Genomic DNA, 22,805 nt, shown 5'->3' with positions numbered 1-22,805 from the left:
GACGGGTATCACAGGCGGACACACGTATCCGGTCGGTCGGTTTCCGGTTCCGTGTACAGTAGAATTCCGGGGTCAGGAATGGCTCCTGTCCACCACTCTCGGAGCCGGAGCCCAGGCTCTCCCCGGAAAAGACGGCATGACAGCGGCTCCCCGGGTAGGAAGATGGCGAGGTCTCGGTCCAGAGACATTGGAGTCGGTAACGGGCACCGGCGGAGCCACTCCAGAGACAGAGATGTGTTCGTCAGGCCGCATGCCAGCAGTAAACAATGGGGGGAGTACTATGACAAGGGGAAGGAGGAGATCCTCCGACAGAGGCAGGAGGCCTTCATCGCCAGGTGAGTGATCCCCATTCACTGTGTGATCTGCAGTTGTCGTGGTGCCCAGACTGGGGATCAGTAAGTTTAGTGAAGAGCTAACATAGGAACACTGACTTCTCATCTCACCAGGGACATGCCTGGAATGTAGAGTACAATGTACATGGCTAGTACACACACTGCAGATGAGAAGAGTGTAGAAAACCACACTGGCATGTTTCAATAGTGGCAGTGTACTATCAAGAAGTGCCCCCCATTGAAAAATGTCTGCGCAGGACAGACCTGCACTCCAGCTGATTTGCTGATCAGATGGAGCAACGTGACCATGGCGCAAGCGCACATCACAGGAAGCAGTTTTTGATGGGATAGAATTTCACGGACACTAATGGAAGCTATTCACAGAGTGGAAGGAGACCGTAGTTGTTACATTATGTAACCTGTTGCAGGTTTTTTGTGTGTTGTAACCTGTCCTTAGACACAGGCAACAGGCGCTGATCAAGACACTAAAGCCTCCGTGCAACATTGAGTAAAGGCGACTTTGGGCAGACAGAAACCCTGCCACGCAACAGCGAGGCACAATGTGAGAACTACGGTGTCCCTCTGCTCTGTGAATAGCTTTTAATAGTGTCTGTATTATTCTCTCTCCCGTCAAACTGCCCCTGTGATGTGCGCAGGCTTTCTCCCTGGTGTGGAGTGTCGTGCTCGCCCCCTCCCTCCCTTGAGGGGGCGAGCAGGAGAGTCAGGACTCTCTCTACTTTGCAGATAAAGGAGCTGTGTGTTAGTGGGCGTCCTGACTCTCCTGCTCACCCCCCTCAATGAAGGGGGCGAGCATGACACTCCACACCAGGGAGAAAGCCTCACATTACTGTGTGTAGTTACAGACAGAAGAACAGGAAGTGAGGATTTCTCAGAAGAAATAAGGACATTTAAAAGCAAAATCGAAGGATGCGGTAAGTGAAGGAGGACTGCACTAAGGTAAAGGAAGCTATTTAGGAAAAAATGTTTTTTACCTTTACAACCCCTTTAATGAGTTTTGTTTAGATCCAGGTGAAAAATGCTCTTTGAGAAAGTTTAATCGTGCAGCAGAACTAGAGATGTACAGTTGTGCACATTCCTATATCTCATGCCCAGTAACAATTTGAGATGTCTAAATCGACATTTGTTGAATAGGACTGTAGGAAATGTTCCCCCAAACATGGGGAAATCCTTTTTTCTTTTTCTTTTTTTAACAACCTGCTGGCCTATGGGAAAAAAAAGTATTTGGCTAGTCTTCTTCTGGTGGTGTCCTGTAAGGCTGGGTTCACACCTATGCAAATTGGATGCAGCTTACACCGCATCCAATTCGCATAATATTTTAAAATACATTAATTTTAATGGGGCTGGTTCACATATGTACGGGGCATTTGCATTGCACAAAAACGTGTGCGTTTTCTAGGCATTGCGGTGCGAATTGTCTGCACATTATCTTCTTTTTTTTTTTTTTTTTTTTTTTTTTTTTTTTTTTTTCACTTCAGACTCCACCTCATAGAGTGTGCATTTACATGCTCATAATCTGCGTACCAGCCCTTCGCATCTCTATTTAGGTCTTGCATCATTAGTGTCTCTGTTTCTTGTGTGAGTTGTTTTTGTTTTCCCTCTTCTTCTTTTTTTTTTTTTTTTTTTTTTTTTTTTTTTTTTTTTTTATAAATTTTCTTGAATACATATTTAACTTCTTTACTCGACAAATACAAGAGTTTTTCCCTTAATACTTCACCCCCCTTACCCCCCCCCCCTCCTATCTCACCCAAAACAATCTCCTTAAACCTCAACTTCTCTCTGATTTTTCTATGGTGTCCTTAAGTATATTCTCTTAACTTTTCCGCGTAACTCCATGATTTCTTAAAAGTTCTCCAACTTTCCCATTTCATATTTTGTACCATATTGTTGCCCTCCATGTCCTCCTGCAGTTCCTCCATTTTATAAGTTTCTTCAACCGCATCAATCCATTCCCAGATTGATGGGCATTCCACCTCTTGCCATCCCCTTGGAATTAATCTTTTGGCAGCATTCAGTAGGTGCGGTACTAGCGATTTTTTATAACTTTTGATGCCCTCTTCCCCCCCGTGGAACAGTACTACCCAGGGGTCCATCTTTATCTTTTTCTTTGTAATCTCTTCCACGCAGGCCAGTATTTTTTCCCAGTACCTCCTTATCTTGGGGCATCCCCACCACAGGTGCGCCATATTTCCTGGTGATCCGCAGCCCCTCCAGCACTCTCCGGTCTGTCCCTCTTTAAACTTTTTTAATTTGTCTGGTGTCATATACCATCCGGCTATGCATTTAAAACACATCTCTGCTGTGCGGCTATCCACCGCAGAGGAGTGTGTCAGAGTCAGCATTTTCTCTATTGTGGTCCTATCCTGATGTGTCCCTAGTTCCCTTTCCCATTTTTTAATGAATGGGGGTATGTTCTGCTCTTCCATCTTCAGTAACATCTTATATAGTCCCGAGATAGATCCTCTGGCATTTTTTGCAGAGCATATTTTTTCCAATTCCAATAACTGATCTCCCGACCTCAGTGGGTGTGGGAGGTCTTGGATAAAATGGTTTAGTTGCCGATATCTCCATTCATTAATTTCCAGGAAAAAGTTTTTTAATTTCAACTCCTGTAGTGTTAAAATGTGACCTTCCTTCATTATATCCCTTAATTGTACAGTGTCCATTCTAATCCAGTTTCCCCCCACTTGTGTTTTACCTGGTGCAAAATAATCATTATTCTTTAGTGATATAAGAGGGGAATTATACTCCTTCACAGTTTTCTTATAAACAGTGTCCCAAACTTTAAGTGCATTTTTAGTTATCTCGTGTGCATTTTTACCTAATGTCCTAAATTGGGGAGGATTCCAAATTATCTTATCTAACCTTGTCTGTGACATTTCATTTTCTACCCTAACCCACCTTTTTTCTTTGCTAGCTCTGGCCCACTCCACCACTCTTGTTAATATCACCGCCTCATAGTATCTCTTGACATCGGGCACCGCTAATCCACCCTTTTTTTTTGGTTGTTTTAGTGTCTGAAGTGCTATCCTGTGTTTCTTATTTCTCCATATATAATTCATTATTAATTTTCTCAGGGTAGAGAGCAATGTCCCAGGGAGGGCAATGGGAATCATCTGGAATTTATATAAGATTTTTGGTAAAATAACCATTTTGCAGTAATTAATTCGTCCTATCCATGATATTGCCCTGTTTTCAACCCTTTTTGTTTCTGTCTTAATTTCATTCAGTAAAGGTATGAAATTTATCGTATACATCTCCCTAGTAGATTTAGCTAGCAGTATCCCTAGGTATTTAAGTTCTTTAACCCAAGCAAATTTGTACTTCGTTTTCAGGAGTTGCTCTTCTGTCTTGCTTATGTTTATACTCATAATCTCCGTTTTTGTGATATTTAATTTAAGGTTTGAAATTTCTCCGTATTCGCTACATAGATTTAGAAGGTTTGGGATTGATATTTTGGGTTCCGTTAAGTAGAGGAGGACGTCGTCTGCAAAGGCTGCGAGTTTATGATCTTCCTCCCCTATTTTAACCCCTTTTATTTTTTGGGAGTTTCGGATCCTAGCCAGCAGAGGTTCCAATGAGAGCACAAACAGTAGTGGTGATAGAGGGCACCCTTGCCTTGTACCGTTTCTCATTAAGAAGGTTTGGGATAGACTTCCATTTATTTTTATTTTAGCCGTGGGGAACCTGTAAAGGGTGCCGATCCACTCCATCATTCTCTGTCCAAACCCCATTTCCTTCAGGGTGAGCAACATAAGTCCCCAGTCTACCCTGTCAAACGCTTTTTCTGCGTCAATTGACAGGAGTACACCTGGGGACCCCGCTGCCTTCATTTTCCGGAGGATTAACAGTGTTCTAACCCCGTTATCTCTCCCCTCTCTTCCCTGGACAAACCCCGTCTGATCCGGGTACACCAATTTCGCCATTTCCTGTTTGACTCTCCCGGCCAATACCTTTGCAAACAGTTTTAAATCTGTGTTGAGCAGAGATATCGGCCGGTATCCTGAACAATTTTCAATGTCCTTACCTTCCTTAGGGATAACGGTGATAGTTGCCTCCGATGCCTCTTTACTTAGTTCGTACTCCTTTCCGAGCCCATTAAAATACTGGCATAGCCTTGGCAGAAGTATCTCCTTAAATTTTTTGTAATACATTACTGTAAAGCCGTCTGGCCCTGGACTTTTACCTGAGGCAGAGCTTGATAGTGCTAATTTAATTTCGTTTTCCGTAATTTGCCTGTCCATCCCCTCTGCGTCTATTTGACTAACTTTTGATAACCCTGCTTCTTCTAAGAATGCTGAGATTTTATTTTCTTTCTCCCCTTTTTGCCAGTTTTTTTGTTCTACTGAGTATAGTTTTTCATAATATAATCTAAATGTTTCAGCAATATCTTTTGTTGTATGCAAGACTTCTCCTTTTTCATTTTTAATTTTATCTATATAATTCCTTGATTTCTTTCTTTGTACCATCCGAGCCAGATGTTTGCTTGTTTTATTTCCCCACCTGTATCTCTCCCTTGCTACCAAGTTAAATTCCCTTCTTGTTTCCCGGTCAATCAGATATTTAAGTTCGTTTCGCTTATTAACTAGTTCCAAATATATATCTCGTTGTTTACCATTTTTTTTATGTATTAGTTCTAAATTGAAGATCTCTTCTACTAATTTTTCCTTTTTACTGTTCATTTCTTTTTTCCTCCTTGCTCCTTCGGAGATTAACACCCCTCTAATCACCGCCTTATGTGCGTCCCATAGTGTTGCTGCCGAAATTTCATCTGTCTTGTTTATCTCAAAATATTCCTCTAATTCCTTTTTTACCCTCATTGAACTTTTCTCTTCTATTAGTAGTTTCTCATTTAGTCTCCAATTTGAATAAGTCCTTTGATTGCCTGTAATATTTATGGATATGCTAATTGGGGCATGGTCAGAAATCGTCATGGTCTCTATTTTTGTCTCGACCACCGCATCTAACATTCTATGCTCAATAAAAATGTGATCGATCCGGGAGTAGCTCTCATGTACATGGGAATAAAATGTATAATCTCGTTTGCTTGGGTTAAAGATCCTCCATGTGTCTACTAATTGGCTTCTATGCAGACTACCCTTTACCTTTCTTAATTGCCTTTCTTGAGTTTCTAATGTCTGGTATGTTTTATCGGCCTTTGTGTCCATACAAAAGTTTAGATCTCCTCCCAGTATTGTCTTTCCCCTCCTAAAGTCTTTTAATTTCCCCAGGATTCCCAGGAGGTATTTCATCGGGGAGGTATTTGGTGCATATATGTTTACAAGAGTATATTCCTCCTCCTCTAGTTTTCCCCTTAAAAAGAGGAATCTTCCTTCTGGGTCTGTCAATCGGTCTGTTAACACAAACCTAGTCCCCTTAGCTATTCCGATTGCTACCCCTCTGGCCCTTTTAGTAATGGTATCACCATAGTACCATATGGGGAAGTCAGGGGAATATAGCTTTATGTTTGATCCTAGTGTAAGATGGGTTTCTTGTAAAAAGACTACATCTGACCTATACATCTTTAGTTCCTTTAGTACTTTATGTCTCTTTGATGGACTATTGAGCCCTTTTACATTATAAGATAGGCATTTAATTACCGGCATCTTGGCTACTAGTTACGCTTTCTTCCGATTGTTTTGGTGAGATAGGATATCTTCCCCCCTCCCCTCCCCTCCTCCCCTCCCCTCCCCCTTCCCTCCCTTCACCCTCCCCTCCCCCTTCCCTCCCCTCACCCTCTCCCCCCCCCTCCCACCCTCCCTGTTGGCCTATCTCAGACCGCTGAACCATCTTCCAAATCTTGGTTCAGTTTCGCTCTGGGTGAGGTTTTGGGAATTCCCCCCCCCCTCCTGCCGTTCCTTCACCAGGAGGGGTGGGGGGGGAGGTTAGCCTATCTCCAAGGGGGCCCCCCCGGGTCCCCGAAGAAAAAACAGTGGCTTACAAAAAATGAAGGAGAAGAGAGAAGGAGCCTCCCAAGGGGCCCCCAAGGAGAGAGGGTATATCACATGAGCGAGCAGAGAGACAAAGAGAGGGGGGGGGGAACCCCCACTTCCCCCCCTTCCCCCCCCCTCCCGTCTCCGCATCCCCCCTACTCCCAGCCCGGCAGGTCAGGCACCTGCATGTCCAATTTCTTGCAAAAATCGTTTAACTCCTCAGGAAATCTCAGTGTCGCGGATCTCCCCTCTTTTGTCCCGATTAAACAAGAAGGGAAGCCCCAATTATATTTGATATTCAGATCTATCATTTGTTTTAGGAGTGGTTTTAACAACCATCTTCTTGCCAAAGTTTCTGGGGCTACGTCCGTGAATATCTGGAGCTCTGTCCCTTCAAATACCATCGGGGGGTGTCCCCTCAATCTCTTCCAGATTGCTTCTTTGTCTTCATATAATCGGAACCTTACTATAACATCTCTTGTTCGCTCAGGGGCCCCTCTTTTCGGGTTTCCTACTCTGTGGACCCTTTCGATCCTAACTGGGTTGTCTGCTGTTCTTTCCAATAATGGGTTAAATATCATCTGAATTATTGTCCTTAGGTCCTCACCTCTCCTCTCTAGTATAGATCTTATCCTAAGGTTTTGTCTCCGATTTCTGTTTTCCTGGTCTTCTAGTTTATAGAGAATGCACATTATCTTCTATGGGAACGCATCTGATTCGCAGATGTGTTCCGTTCTGAACACTAAGGCCTCATTCAGACTTGGCGGACTCCGCCTGCTCCTGTCTGCTCAACGGGAGATCAGTCCGCAGATCTCCGCTGAGCCGACGGATGACAAGCTGCTCTCTGCTCACTGAGCGTGGAGGGGCTTGTGATGGTGCAATAAAATATAAAGTGTAGCGCTGTGAATGTGGATAAATGGAACAAACCATCAATACAAAATGACATGGGTAAAAACCTTAGGAGATATGGCTTTTCCCAATATGCACAAAAAATTACTAGGCCCTATTCATATATGAGCAGTGTGTATACTCAAAACAGAAAAAGTATACTAGGGTGTGACACAATGGGGGTAATTTACGAAAGGCAAATCCACTTTGCACTGCAAGTGCACTTGAAAGTGCACTTGCTGTAGATCCAAGGGGGTCATGCAAGGAAAATATAAAACAGCATTTTAGCTTGCAAATGATTGGATGATAAAATCAGCAGAGCTTCTCCTCATTTCAGATCTACCCTGCAGATTTACAGGGACTGCACATTCAAGTGCACTGCCAGTGCACTTGTAGTGCAAAGTGCATTTGCCTTTCGTAAATAACCCCCAATGTGTGTCATAAACTATGTGAAGAAAAATCAACACAAATGCAGTGAAAATATGTTCAAAAAGCAAACGACACCAAAAATAGTGTGTCTAAACATGTGTAAATGACATAAAGCAACTGTGAAAAGTGATATGAAGCAATCTTCATAGAATAAATTGCCAGAGTCCAAAGCTATAAGCACTAGAAAGTTCAACAGTAAATATCCAAGTGGGGATAGACTTGTCCAAAGTCACACTGTACTCGATACTTCAAGCGATCTATATACTTGGTGTACTATAGAGAGTGTCACCCAGGAGTGCCTTCACCTTTGGGCAGGGGGAGAGAAAATAATACTCTTACCCTCCGGAGTGGACCCAACTCGCCATATGGTGGTCGATCGCCTGCGCTTGTTCACACCAAGGACTTGTAGGTACTGGATCCACAGAACACCTCCTTCTCTCCACTGGAAACAGACCTCTATATCCGATCAGCTGTTATACCATCAGGATCTGGAATACCGGAAACCAAATCCGCCAAACTTGAAAGGCATATGGAAAGAAAAAAAAAGCCTCCACATAGTGTAAATCTAAAAATAAGCTGACAAGCTTTATTGAAAAAATTTCACAAAACAAAGCTCCAAATGTGCGAGAACTACCAAAAATTATCTATAGGTGCAATACGATAAATATAAATAATCTATCATAATGGATGGTAAGGGACCCTAATGCTGAAAAAGATGGGGGAAGGTAGAAAGGGACACCCATGTTGCACAAAGGCAATAGGAAATGTGGAAATTATGCTAGATTAATAAAAGCATTGATGTCCCATTCTATGTTCAGGCCGTGGGGTCTGTAACTTTTGAGCTGATAAATCCAGAAGGTTTCTAACCTGGAAACCCCTTTCTCTTGTGTCTTCATGGCAACATCTTAAATATTCCATATCTCTTCTATCCTATCCAACCACTCGCCTATCTTTGGGCTTTCTGCTCCTATTGTCTCCAACGCTTCCCGGAACCATCGGTAGCAGCGGAGATGAAGGGCTTAACACTAGGGGGCGAGGAAGGGGTTAGCTGTGTATCCTAGGGAGTGATTCTAACTGTATGGGGATTGGACTCACAAGGGGAGGAGACCGATCGGTGTTCCTCTGTACTGGGAGTGCACATCAGTCTCCTCTCCTCTGACAGGATGTGGATCTGTGTGTTTATACACACACAGATCCATGGTCCTGCCGTGTTCATAGGCAATCACGGGTGCCTGGCATCCGCCCAGCCACACACATCCGGTGACGGTGCGCGCACCCCTAGGGGCTCGGGGGGAAGAAGGACGTTATATGACGGTAGCCCGGGGGGCAAAGGGTTCCTGCCACTGTCATATTACCATGGTGCGGTAGGGAAGTGGTTAAACAGATATATCAAAACTATTTCAGTGGTATTGTTAACAGATCAAATATGATCAAATTAAAGAGTTAATTGTTGAAGTTTACATACGCTTTGATTTTACAATCCTTTTACATGTAGCACAGTGTTTTATATATTTTAAAACATGCATTATTCATTCTAAATTTGTATTTCATTTTTGTTTTAACCCTTAGGCGTTTAAATGAAAGGGAAAGGATTGGGGAGTTGGGAGCTCCAGAAGTTTGGGGTCTTTCACCTAAAGTTCCAGAACCTGAGTAAGTTTATATCTGAATTTGCTTTGTTTAGTTGCTAATATTGATAATGAAAATCGTTCCAGCTATATGTGTTGAGAGATGGAGATATAATATACTTATTTTTTTTTATTTTTTTTTTAGCTCGGATGAACACACACCTGTAGAAGACGAAGAAAAATCAAAAAAATCCAGTAGCTCTGATTCTACTTCAGAAGGTAGATACTTAAACATGTTTTGTTTTTGCCTTATTTTTGCACAACATTGTTCTGTTTATCTGTTTTGGTTACCTTTTCCTCAAATATGTCTTTGTAGAAGAAAAGAAGAAAAAAAGAAAGAAGAAAAAGAAGAAGAAAAAGTCAGCAAAAAAGAAAAGTAAAAAGCACTCTGATGAAAGTGAGAGTGACTCTGAGTCGGAAAGCAGCGGTAATTATTAATCTATCCATAGTATGTAAATTTCAAGAAAGAATTGGCTTTCACAATTACAGGAGGAGAAACCAGTGGGCTCTGCCCACACACGCACACACACGTCACTTCCTAGTATCCATGCCACCAGTAAGATTTCTACTTCTGCACACACACCCAGTCCCCAGCATCTACACCCCAAAACTAGCATTTAGGAATGTGTTGGATTATAGGTTAGGTGGCAGCATTTGGATTAAGGGGCTGTAGGCATGCCATGCGACTGCAGTGTCCTATAGCTCCCAAGAGGGAAGCATGCCACCATATTGACCATGCAGGTACAGATCTGCTTCTGTGCTTAGCGTGGTCAAAAACAAACAGGTAGGGGACTGACAGGATCACCAGGTATTTACTGTGTTTCGAACTACCATATTTATCAGTGTATAACGCGCACCGGCGAATAACGCGCACCCCAAACTTAGAAGGGAAGTTTTAAGGAAAAAAAAAAAACTTACATTTTTCGGTGTCCGTCTGCTGTCTTGCCCGGCGTCCATCAGCGGCCTTGTCCGGCGTCCGTCTGCGGCCCATCCAGCCTTGTGGGTGTCCATCTGCGGCTTTGGAGGTGTCCATCTGCTGTCTTGCCGGATTTCCTGTGTCCTGTGGGCGGAGCCGATCGGTCTATGTCGGCTTCTCTCGCGGTCCTGCAGGCGGAGCCGAGCGTAGCCTAGCCGAGTGCGCAGTACACTCGGCTCGGTCATTGTCGGCGGCGCTCAGACGGCGGGGATCGGCGTATAACGCGCACCCACGATTTCCCCCTGATTTTAAGGGGGGGAAAAGTGCGCGTTGTACGGTAAGTAATTGGAAGTAATATATGCAGCCACAAGAGCTTTCACGGAGCCTTAAAACAACTCTGTTGCTGGAATAAAAACTTGTTAGTAAGATCAGCCTATAAAGAAAAGACTGAATACACACCTATCCTGTCGCCCACACACCACTGATTTTAAATTTTCTTAAAGGTTTAAAACTTGCTGTTGAATCTTCAGCATCTGACACGCTTCTAGGAGGGTTGGATGGTTGGACCCCTGCTTGGCACTACTGGTTGATTTGTCAGACCCTATGTCTACAGGACAATTATGGTGACATAGGGGCCGGCAGAACAAACCCCAGTATTTTGCAAGAGACAAGGGATCGGATGATCATCTTTTAATAAGTTTTATTTTTTTTAACCGCTTTCTGCCCGCCCACCGTCAAATGACAGAGGGACAGTGCGGCTCTCGTTCTGGGTGGTTGTCATATGACGTCACCCCAGAACGGCTACTCTTGCATGCAAGGACACAGCATGACCCCGGTCTCTGTAAAGAGCAGATCACGTGTCTCTTTAACAATGATTGGCATGAAAGTGCCTGTGATTGGCTCTCGCCGCCACACACTGTCAGTGTGAAGCGATGAGAGCCAATCGGCGTTATCTCCTTGCAGGGAACAGCCGGACATGTAATCGGGGCACTGGTCATCGGTGCCCTGATTACAGTAAAGCCCCCCCCCCCCCAGTGCCACCAATCGGTGCCCATTAGTGATGCCAGTCACTGCTGCCTTTCAGTGTCTGCTCATTAGTGCCGCCTCATCAGTGCCCATCATTGAAGGAGAAAAATTACTTTTTTACAAAGTTTACTGACAGAATTTTTTTAAGTAATTTTATTATATCCAAGATTTATTTTGTTTTAAAATTTTGTATTTTGAAACTGTTTCTCTTTTTCCTTTTTTTTTTTTTTTTTTTTTTTTTTTAGATGAGAGTAAAAAAAAGAAATCCAAGAAAAAGAAGAAAAAACATCGAAAGTAAGTGTTTTTTTTTATTTTATTTTTTCTATCAATTTCTCTGGGTTTCTTTTGCTCCTGTCATTCAAGAACATCTGCACTGGTGGCTCACATGGTCTTTGTCAGAATGGCATTTAGGCTTTACCACACACCCTGCCCTTTGATAGTGACCACATGTACTACACCGGTGACTGGGTTCCGAACCTTGCCTGTTTTTTATAGCTGCGGGCCAACATTGAGATATAAAGATTATTTGTCTAATTTTGAAGAGAACAACTATTTGCTGTCTAATAATATTTGAATATTAACTGTGAAAGATTGTGGGGTATCAAAAATCATATTAATTTATCTAATCGTGAATAAGTAATTTGTTATTGAAGGGGGTGCTTGCACAGGAGCCCTTTGGCAATTTTTGTCTGCCACATGTGTGCCATATACACATTTTTCTTGTTCTCTAGTCTATTACAGATCTTCACTATAAGTTATGGCACAGCAAAAAAAAAAGGCTCTGACAAAACTTTCAATGAATGCTAACTCCAGTCATAACAAAGTTATTTAAGAATTGGTGACTGTGTGCCAATTTTACTTATTCATTTTAATTAAATTTTTACAGTTTTTGAGCAGAACTAGTGCCTATACATTATGTTACACTAAAAACAACTATATAAAAAAAAAAACTGTATAGGAATATTTTTTTAGCACAATGGGTTTGGTTATAAATCCACAATATCGTCCAAAATGTATGCTCCAGGAATGCCAGACAATTCTACTTAAAGGGGTTGTAAAGGTTCGTTTTTTATTTTCTAAATAGGATGCTTTAAGCTAGTGCATTGTTGGTAGACTTACATTTTCCTTCGATTTCCCTTCTAAATGTTTTTTTTCTTTGTTTGAATTTCTCACTTCCTGTTTCTCCTCAGTAAGCTTTCCACCATCATCCGAGCGGTTGAAAATCATTTAGAACAGCTTACTGAGGAGAAACAGGAAGTGAGAAATTAAGACAAAGAAAACAAACCATTTAGAAGGGAAATGGAAGGAAAAGGTAAGGCTAGGTTCACACCACGATTTTACCATCCGATAAACGGACCGTTAAATCGGATGGAATCGTATGTGACAAAATCGTATGTAATCGTATGTCAAAATTTTCACTAAAAAATCGGATCCTGATTTTAAATAATGTCTGGGGAAAAAGAAGATTTTTGAAGTTATGGATATTCAGGGGAACCCCGCCGGCAATTTAAAACAAAAATGACGTGCGGTTCCCCCTAAATATCCATAACCAGACCCGTTATCTGAGCACGTTGACCTGGCCGGCCGCAGAAAAGAGGGGGGGACAGAGTGCGGCCCCCCCTCTCTCCTGAACCGCACCAGGCCACATGCCCTCAACATGGGGAGGATGTCCCCACAACCCACAACCCTTGCCCGGTGGTTGTGGGGGTATGCGGGCGGGAGGTTTATCAGAATCTGGAAGACCCCTTTAACAAAGGGGACCCCCAGATCCTGACCCCCCCCCCCTGTGTGAAATGGTAATGGAGTACACTGTACCTCTACCATTTCACGAAGGAAGTGTAAAGTATTGTAAAAAAACACACTGACACCAAAGAATAAAGTCCTTTATTAAAAAAAAAAAAAAAACATCCAGCGGTGACAAATCCACTCGTTCCCGGCTTCCTGCGTTGTCCTGATCCAGCGACGGGTGCGGGTGATCTCCCGCGATGAGAAGATCCAGCGTCGGGTGATCTCCGCTCCGGCGATGTGAAGATCCATCCATCCAGTGCAGCAGCATCCCGGACCTCCTCTCACCGCTGGGCACAGCCCAGCGAATGAGCGGCTGAAGCTGTGACATTTCTTATATAGAGGAGGCAGAGCCACCCGTCACGTGACCCCGCCCCCTCTGACGTACCTCTGCTACGTCACTGGGGAAGACCAAGAAGAGGAAAGACCATGTTGAGGGCATGTGGCCTGGTGCAGTTCAGGAGAGAGGGGGGGCCGCACTCTGTCCCCCCCTCTTTTCTGCGGCCGGCCAGGTCAACGTGCTCGGATAACGGGTCTGGTTATGGATATTTAGGGGGAACCGCACGTCATTTTTGTTTTAAATTGACGGCGGGGTTCCCCTGAATATCCATACCAGACCTAAAGGGTCTGGTTATTGAATTTGCGGGGACCTCCGTTCGGGTTCGCTCAACCCTAGTAATAAAAAATCGGGTACGATTTATCGCACAGTCATCCGATTTAGTACGATTTACATTGACCACAATATAAAAAAAAAACGGACACGATTTCAATACGATTTCAAATCGGGACCAAAAATCGTGGTCAAACACGATTTTTGATGCGATTTTAAATCGTATCAAATCGGATGCACTTGGGGACCTAAATTAATGAATGGCAGTGAATGGATCCGTTTTGCCATACAGATTTGTACGATTTTAAAGCTAAAATCGTGAGTAAAAAACGGATGACAAAATCGTGGTGTGAATGCACCCTAAGTGAACCAACAATGCACTAGCTTAAAGGAACCTATTTAGAAAATAAAAAACGAACCTTTACAACCCCTTTAATGATGGACTTCACTACAAGTTGACCTCTGCTTGGTAGTTACGTAACCACTTGATCTTTGGCTTCAAGTAGGCTGGCATGAGGGAAGCTTGTAGAAGGCCAATTGAACCCCTGAAAATGCTACATATATTTCTTCAATAATTGCTGAGGCAATGACATTGAACAAGTGAGTCAGTGACTCAAAATGTTCGAAGATCAAGGAACAGCATGGTAACCAGACAACTTTTATTTTCAGAAGGAGGTCCGTAATTGAAGACTTGTCCACACATGCTTCGCTTATAAGCACTAGTATGAGGAGCATTGTCTACAGCAGGGGTGCCCAACCTTTTGAAGAGTGAGGGCCACTTAAGCAAATTAGTAACGTGTCGCAGCCCACAATGAGCAGAGTGGGCGGATGACAGGTCTGTGTCCACTCTAGAGTCTGAAGATCAGAAGCATTTCTCATTGAATGATCACTGACAGCCAATCACAGTGACCATTTAGTGTACTTGTATATATTGGCAAAAGTAACCGTAGCCGTCTTATGCCCTCAGTTCCCTGACATTGATTTGTGAGATGAGGGCTGCAGCTAACACAGATGAGGGTTTATTGTGTGCACAGGGAATTTTAATCCTTAAACTATACATAAACCTTCATTTAACCCAATGATTTCAGTAAATTATCCTTTATAAGCCCTGTTTAACAGTTTCACAAGAAACTTTTTTTTTTTTTGCAAATAACTTAACATGCTTTGGCCACAAATAAAAATGTTAGTGTTGCAGTTAATAGAACAAGCAGCAGAATAAAATATATACAAGTTTTCCCCACAGTAATGGTATCTGTGTTCAAAATATTGCTGATCAAACTTGAAAAAAATGTTTTTACTTCTTTTTCCCCTTTATAATGCAAATAAATAAAGAAAAATCTGAAAAGACCTTAACCACTCGGACCTTTAGGCAGCTAAAGGACCCGGACAGTTTTTGCGATTCGGCACAGCATCGCTTTAACTGACAATTGCGCGGTCGTGCGACGTGGCTTCCAAACAAAATTGGCGTCCTTTTTTCCCCCACAAATAGAGCTTTCTTTTGGTGGTATTTGATCACCTCTGCGGTTTTTAGTTTTTGCGCTATAAACAAAAATAGAGCGTCAATTTTGAAAAAAAAAAGCTATATTTTTTTTACTTTTTTGCTATAATAAATATCCCCCAAAAATACATAAAAAAAATTTTTTGCACTCGGTTTAGGCCGATATGTATTCTTCTACCTATTTTTGGTAAAAAAAATTGCAATAAGCGTTTATTGGTTGGTTTGCGAAAATTTATAGCGTTTACAAAATAGGGGTTTGTTTTATTGCATTTTTATAAAATAATTTTTTTTACTACTAATGGCGGCGATCAGCGTTTTTTTTTTTTTTTTTCGTGACTGCGACATTATGGCGGACACTTCGGACAATTTTTACACATTTTTTGGACCATTGTCATTTTCACAGCAAAAAATGCATTTAAAATGCATTGTTTACTGTGAAAATGACAATTGCAGTTTGGGAGTTAACCACAAGGGGGCGCTGATGGGGTTATGTATGACCTCATCTGTGTTTCTAACTGTAGGAGGGTGTGACGTCATTGATTGTGGTTCCCTATATGAGGGAACACACGATCGATGACGGCGCCACAGTGAAGAACGGGGAAGCTGTGTTTACACATGGCTCTCCCCGTTCTTCAGCTCCGGGGACCGATCGCGGGACTCCAGCGGCGATCGTGTTCCGCGGTCACCGAGCTTTGGACTGCGTTGCGGGAGCCCGCCCGCGACCCACGGCTGGGCACTTAGAGGATGTACCTGTACCTGTGTGTGTGTGTGTGTATATATATATATATATATATATATATATATATATCTACTGTATTTTTTTATGTTCCCTATAGGAAGAAATCAAAGGGAAAGAAAAGCAAGAAAAATAGGAAAGAATCGAGTGACTCCAGCAGTGAAGAATCCGACGATGACCAAATGCAGGAAGATAGCTGGGTAGAGCGAAGTACGTTTTATTTACACTTTAGGGCTGATTACAGTTTCAAATTCAATTTCCTCTAGTATGTTTCACTTCAGATGCCCAGTCAGGTCTTTTTGCTTAAAATGGAACTCCAACCAAATTGAACTAAAATTATCCCAATGGAAATTTTAAGACGGCTATGAAAAGCTCAGATGTAAGGTTTTCACACACTATCCAAAATTTTAAACTTTTTATATAAATGACTTTGGCTGGAATTTCACTTTATTCCGCCCTTTTGAACAGAATCCAAGATATTGGATCCCCAGTGCCACAAGTTTACTGCTTTTTGTAAAGTATTGAAGTTCTATAACATAGATGGCCTTCCTGACCTAAAACATAAATACAGGGGCTTCCAAACTTTTTAGCAGAGGACCACATCTATATATTTTACAAATATTTGTGAGGCAAAAAAAATGAGTTTTACAAATAACATTTTAATGAATTAGAGTCCTCAATCCCCCCCCCCCCCTCCTCCTACAATAGTAGAGCGCTTTCACACTGATGCGGTGCAGTTTTTTCACAGCCCAGGACTTTTGGTGCACTCTCACAAAACGCACCAAAACCAACCAATGTATTAGTCTATGGCAAAGCACAGATAACCTGCATAAAAAGAACCACATCCGTGTGAAAGCGCCCCAAAACGGTCAGTTTTTAAGATCTGGCTGGAGCCCAACTTTTTATCAGTTTTCTTGCTGGTATAAAAGGCACTCTTGCATGAAAGTGCTTGTAATCTTCCCACAATTCTGAGACCAATAACTATAATTCATAATGATAGTAATTTTAAACTATAAATCGCATCCAGGCATGTGTACTCAGGTCTTTGTACATGGTTAAACAAAGGCAGCAAAATTGACATATAAATGATGTTTTAGAATTACAGTTAACATTTTTTTTTTGTGCGTCTGTCTTTTAGAAGCTATTCTGGATGATGCGGAATTAATCGGACCTGAAGCTCCAGTATCACATCTGTCACAAGACGATAAGCCATTAGAGTAAGCAGATGATATATATATTTTTTTTCTAAGACTTGGCCTTCGACTAAAACTGTTGAGGTTAGGCCCCGTACACACGTCCGAGAAACTCGACGAGAAAAACGCATCATTTTGCTCGTCGAGTTCCTTGTGAAGCTGCCGAGGATCTCGGCGAACCAAGTTTCCCCGTTGACTAACAAGGAAATAGAGAACATGTTCTCTATTTGGCTCGACGAGTTCCTCGTCGGGTTCCTCGGCCAAAAGTGTACACACGACCAGGTTTCTCGGCAGAATACGGCTCCGATCGAGTTTCTGGCTGAATTCTGCCGAGAAACTCGGTCGTGTGTACGGGGCCTAAGAAATGCGTATAAATAATTACATGACACGTGGAGTTATTTGGGCGAAGCGGCGCAGAGAGCAGTGTTATTTAATGGACTGCCACCAAACCAGCTGAATTTCATCACTTGGTGGGTTTGAAGGTATCGGAACCATAAAAGATGGTTGCTGAGGGTTCTTTTACTACTTACAAACGTTTTTACCTTGGTGTTAGACCTCGTACACACGGTACGAAAATCAGAAGGGAAAAGTCTGAAGGCGAGCTGTCTGCAGATTTTTGAATAGGTAGTACAGTGTTTTGGCAGACGATTTGACTTTTACATCAGACAAAAGCTGGATGTGCAGGCTATAACATTTTTGTCTCATGTGAACTTAGTCTGATTTTCGGATGGTCCGTACAGAAATCCGTCGCACAAAAGTCGAAAGTTCAAACGCGCATGCTCCGCATCAAGGAAAGACTGGGAAGAGTTTGGTCTTGTAAACTACTGTTCGTAACATTTGTGACGCGGCAATTGATGAAATGTTATAATTCTTATCTTCTTTAATGGGATAATAATGAAGCTGCTTTGCTGGTGATATGGATGTAGTTATGCCAAACGTATTTTAACCACTTAAGGACCACCTCCTGCACATATATGTCGGCAGAATGGCACGGCTGTGCACAAGCACGTACCTGTACGTCCTCTTTTAAGTGCCCAGCCATGGGTCGCGGGCGCGCGTCCGTGACCCGGTCCGAAGCGCCGTGGCCGTGGGACCCGGAGCTGAAGAACGGGGAGAGCTGTGTGTAAACACAGCTTCCCCGTTCTTCACTGTGGCCGCTGTCATTGATCGTCTGTTCCCTGATATAGGGAAAGGCGATCAATGACTTCACACGTCCAGCCCCGCCCCCCCCTACAGTTAGAAACACATATGAGGTCACATTTAACCCATTCATCGCCCCCTAGTGGTTAACTCCCAAACTGCAATTGTCATTTTCACAGTAAGCAATGCATTTTTATAGCATTTCTTGCTGTGAAAATGACAATGGTCCCAAAAATGTGTCAAAATTGTCCAACATAATGCCGCAGTCACGAAAAAAATTGGTAATCGCCACCATTAGTAGCAAAAAAAAAAAATTATTAATAAAAATGCAATAAAACCATCCCCTATTTTGTAAACGCTTTACATTTTGCGCAAACAATCGATAAACGCTTAATGCGATTTTTAATTTTTTTTTTTTTTTTACCAAGAATATGTATCGGCCTAAACCTGAGAAAAAAAAGTTTTTTTTTATCTTTTTTGGAGGTATTTATTATAGCAAAAAGTAAAAAATATTGATTTTTTTTCAAAATGGTCGCTCTATTTTTGTTTATAGCGCAAAAAATTAAAACCGTAGAGGTGATCAAATACCACCAAAAGAAAGTTCTATTTGTGGGGGAAAAAAGGACGCCAATTTTGTTTGGGAGCCACATCGCATGACCGCGCAATTGTCAATTAAAGCGACGCAGTGCCGACTTGCAAAAACTGCCCAGGTCCTTTTACCTGCGTAATGGTCCGGGTCTTAAGTTGTTAAAAGGCATTTGTTTTGTATGATATGAAAATCGCGAATCAACGCTCACAAAACTTCTACTAACACAAAATTAGCAGAAGGGGCCCAAAGGGTGGTGCTTAAGAAATGTACTTCCTTTTTATACACTCATTGTGCGCCACGAACAACAATTTGCGTATTGTTAGTATGCTAGACAAAATCCTGCACACGCCCTTTTGACAAAAGTCGTCCAACGATCAGACCATGTGCATAAGGTATAAAAATGTGAAATGCAAAATTAACTACTTCCATACCGGGCCTATTCTGGCACTCTTCTAAATTTTTAAAACATGGTTTGTGTGTGGGTTTTTTTTTTTTTTTTTTTTTGGGGGGGGGGGTTTAACCACTTGCCGACCAGCGCATGACTATATACGTCGGCACATTGGCTTGGCTGGGCATATGGGTGTACAGCTATGTCCCCTTTAAGAAGCTCCATTGTGGGCACCGCAAGCTCCATGAGTGTGACCGCGGGTCCCACGGACTCAATGTCCGTCGGAGTCCCGCAATTGTCTCACGGAGAGGAAGAATGGGGGAAATGCTGATGTAAACAAGCATTTCCCTATTCTGCCTAGTGACAAGAGCACTGATCACAGCTCCCTGTAATCGATGGCAGGGATCAGTGTTGTGTCACACGTAGCCCATCCCCCCCTACAGTTAGAACACATCCCTAGGACATGCTTAACCCCTTCAGTGCCCCCTACTGCTTAACCCCTTCACTGCCAGTGTCATTTACACAGTAATCGATACATCTTTATAGCACTGATCGCTGTATAAATGACAATGGTCTCAAAATGGCATAAAGTGTCCAATGTGTCCGCAATTATGTCGCAGTCACGATAAAAATCGCTAATTGCCGCCTTTTACTAGTAAAAAAAAAGTTTTTTTTTTTAATAAAAATGCCATAAAACTATCACCTCATTTGTAGACTCTATAACTTTTGCGCAAACCAATTATTGCGAGATTTAAAAAAAAAAAATGTAGAATACATATTTGCCTAAACTGAGGAAAAAATTCAGTCGACCGCTACAAATGTTATAGCTGTGGACTTTTATTAAACATGCTCTTAAAAGTCCAGGGATCCAACACCGTCCTCGCCCGGCCAGTTCTTTTCTGGCCTTCAGTTCTCCGGCGCCGCTGGCTGTGATTTTCCTGGTGCTTCGCAGCCGGCTTTCCACTGAGCATACGGCAGTAGTGCTTCACTTTCTCAATGGACCCACAGCCTCCTGGATCTTCCCTTTTTAGGTGAAGTTCGACTTTAATGATTGCCACTTGTTGGCTTTACTGCAAGCTAGATGTATTCTGCACATTTGCTAATAAATGTACTCCCAAAGAGAAAATGGCATATATTATTTTTGTGTTATGTTTGTACATGTGAACTGTTTTTCATAATTTTTACTGCATATTTACCTGTACAGCTACGGACATGCTTTGCTACCTGGTGAGGGTGCTGCGATGGCGGAATATGTTAAAGCTGGAAAGCGTATCCCAAGGAGAGGTGAAATTGGCCTTACAAGTAATGAAATTGCCTCTTTTGAGGTCTCGGGCTATGTAATGAGTGGAAGCAGGTGAGTGTCTATGTTGATCAGACTACAGACAAAAGAAATTCATTTTTAGGACTCTTTTTAGAAATAAGAGGGTGGAAGTTCTGTTTTTGGTAAACTGAAATGTGATTGCAAATGCCCTAAAAATGTATGTATAATAAACCGGTTTATACTTGCCTGCTCTGTGCAGTAGATTTGGGCCCTAAACCTCCTATTCCTGTTTTCCCCACCGGTGCTCCTGGCTCTTCCTCACTGCCTGAGCGCCCCCATAGGAAGCCACTTTCTTTGGGGACACTCATGCGGGCTCTGCTGACGCAGACAGTGGGATTCAGCCTCATCCCCTGCTTCCTCATCTTACTAACTTTGACAGCAGCCAAAGCCAATGGCTGTCGGATCTGCACTGGATTGCTGGATTTTTTACCCTAATGCAAGGAATACATTAATACCCAGTGAAGTGCATAGCCTCAGATGATACAAATCCTCCTACAAAAGTTTTACTTGTATACATGTTAGAAATCTTTCTTTCTCTTTCAGTAGCACATAGGGGTGAGTGGGGAGTCTGGACTTGCACTGTATGAGAGCTGATTGGAGGAAAGGGACCCCTCCCTCTCCACATAGGCAGAGGAAGGAAGGAACATGCAGAGCTATATTCTGAATAGACAAGCTCCCTCCCCTACACAATTTTATTTTTTATTTTTTTAGCTACTGTTCCCTCATCTGTCAGAAGTTACTCATGCTGTTAACAGAGGAACTGGGGGGGATCAGGATCCCAATCTTCTGATTTTTCAGAGTTAATCCAGCTCTGAGCAATCCTCTTTTATTGTTCAGTGAAAATTAACAGACTTCCAGATAAAACCTGTCTAAATACAAAGTCCATTCCTCTCCTTGCTTTGAGTGACAGGTTATTTACATATCTAGCTTGGACATGTTTATCATAATATGAGGTGATCCACAGGTCATTGTATATTACCAGGATGTGTTATGTGGGGGAGGGGTGGATTTCGCACTTTTTATACTGTGGATCACCTCATATTATGATTAACATAACATATGATAAACATGTCCAAGCTAGATATGTAAATAACCTGTCACTCAAAGCAAGGAGAGAGGAATGGACGTTGTATTTAGACAGGTTTTATCTGGAAGTCTGTTAATTTTCACTGAACAATAAAAAAGGATTGCTCAGAGCTGGATTAACTCTGTGTGGCAAGACTGGGCACAGATGATGGGAAATCTTATAATCTACATTGTGACATCAACTTTACATCCACTTTAAAGGGGTTGTAAAGGTAAAAAAAAAAAAAAATCCCTAAATAGCTTCCTTTACCTTGGTGCAGTCCTCCTTCACTTACCTCCATCCTTCGATTTTGCTTTTCCTTATTTCTTCTGAGAAATCCTCACTTCCTGTTCTTCTGTCTGTAACTACACACATTATTGCGAGACCCTCTCCCTGGTGTGGAGAAAGCTTTTTGAGGGGACGAGCAGGAGGGTCAGGACGCCCACTAACACACAGCTCCTTTCTCTATCTGCAAAGTAGAGAGCGTCCTGACCCTCCTGCTCACCCCCTCAAGAGGCTTTCTTCACACCAGGGCGAAAGACTTGCATTGCTGTAGTAGAACAGGAAGTGAGGATTAAGGACATTTAAAAGCAAAATGGAAGGATGAGGTAAGTGAAGGAGGATTGCACTAGGGTAAAGGAAGCTATTTAGGGAAAAAATGTTTTACCTTTAATGCAGAGAATGTAATGAGGTAAAAAAACAACCCTTAAGCCTTTAGAACCACTTTAACACTGGAGTTAGTGTTTCTGTTGTGCTGCCTCAGTATTATCGGGTGAGATTGGGGAAATAATTTTGTGTCTTTATATATGCTAACACAATGTTGTGTTTGTTCAGACATCGCCGTATGGAAGCTGTCCGTCTGCGTAAGGAGAACCAGATTTACAGTGCAGATGAGAAGAGGGCGCTGGCTTCATTCAACCAAGAAGAGAGGCGGAAGAGGGAAAATAAAATCCTGTCCAGCTTCAGAGAGATGGTGTACAGAAAAACCAAAGTGAAAGAGGACAAATGAGACCCTGTTGCATCTACAGAACTGCTCCAGTACTGCAGGTTGTTCAGGGTCATCAGATTGATGTCACCAGCAGGTATTCTGCTGTCTTCATCTTACCAGTCTTACCAATTACCAACTCTCCAAAAAAAAGCTTTCAAGTGGCTGTGTACCCATTCATAATGAACTATTGCTAGGTATTGAAACCTTTTGAGATTTGAGGGCACCGCAAGCATGCAACAAAGAGAAAATCATATTTAAAACAATTATAATGGAAAATGGTTTTATGCTTGCAAAAGCATAAACTACCATTTTTAAAGTTTGAGA

The 22,805-nt window shown here is 42.4% G+C and overlaps 1 protein-coding gene across 1 annotated transcript; it reads left to right on the top strand.

The window, feature by feature from the left end:
- Positions 1 to 22,805, top strand: LOC120913704 (NFKB activating protein). The gene is made up of 9 exons (XM_040323861.1): positions 1 to 335; positions 9,170 to 9,250; positions 9,371 to 9,444; positions 9,542 to 9,652; positions 11,413 to 11,461; positions 15,897 to 16,006; positions 16,935 to 17,013; positions 20,311 to 20,460; positions 22,328 to 22,805. The coding sequence occupies exons 1-9, from the start codon at positions 79 to 81 to the stop codon at positions 22,500 to 22,502; spliced, it is 1,086 nt and encodes a 361-aa protein (XP_040179795.1). The 5' UTR covers positions 1 to 78; the 3' UTR covers positions 22,503 to 22,805.

Source organism: Rana temporaria, chromosome 9, assembly GCF_905171775.1.
Source record: "Rana temporaria chromosome 9, aRanTem1.1, whole genome shotgun sequence".
NCBI lineage: Eukaryota > Metazoa > Chordata > Amphibia > Anura > Ranidae > Rana > Rana temporaria.
Note: the sequence above shows the minus strand (reverse complement) of the source record. Positions and strands in the feature narration are given on the sequence as shown.

What these genes read in the sequence shown, in the direction of transcription:
- LOC120913704 (XM_040323861.1), top strand. Translation starts at nt 79, where the DNA reads ATGGCTCCTGTCCACCACTCTCGGAGCCGGAGCCCAGGCTCTCCCCGG. An exon ending in CCTAAAGTTCCAGAACCTGA is followed by an intron (nt 9,251 to 9,370) that starts GTAAGTTTATAT and finishes TTTTTTTTTTAG; the next exon opens with CTCGGATGAACACACACCTG. An exon ending in CTCTGAGTCGGAAAGCAGCG is followed by an intron (nt 9,653 to 11,412) that starts GTAATTATTAAT and finishes TTTTTTTTTTAG; the next exon opens with ATGAGAGTAAAAAAAAGAAA.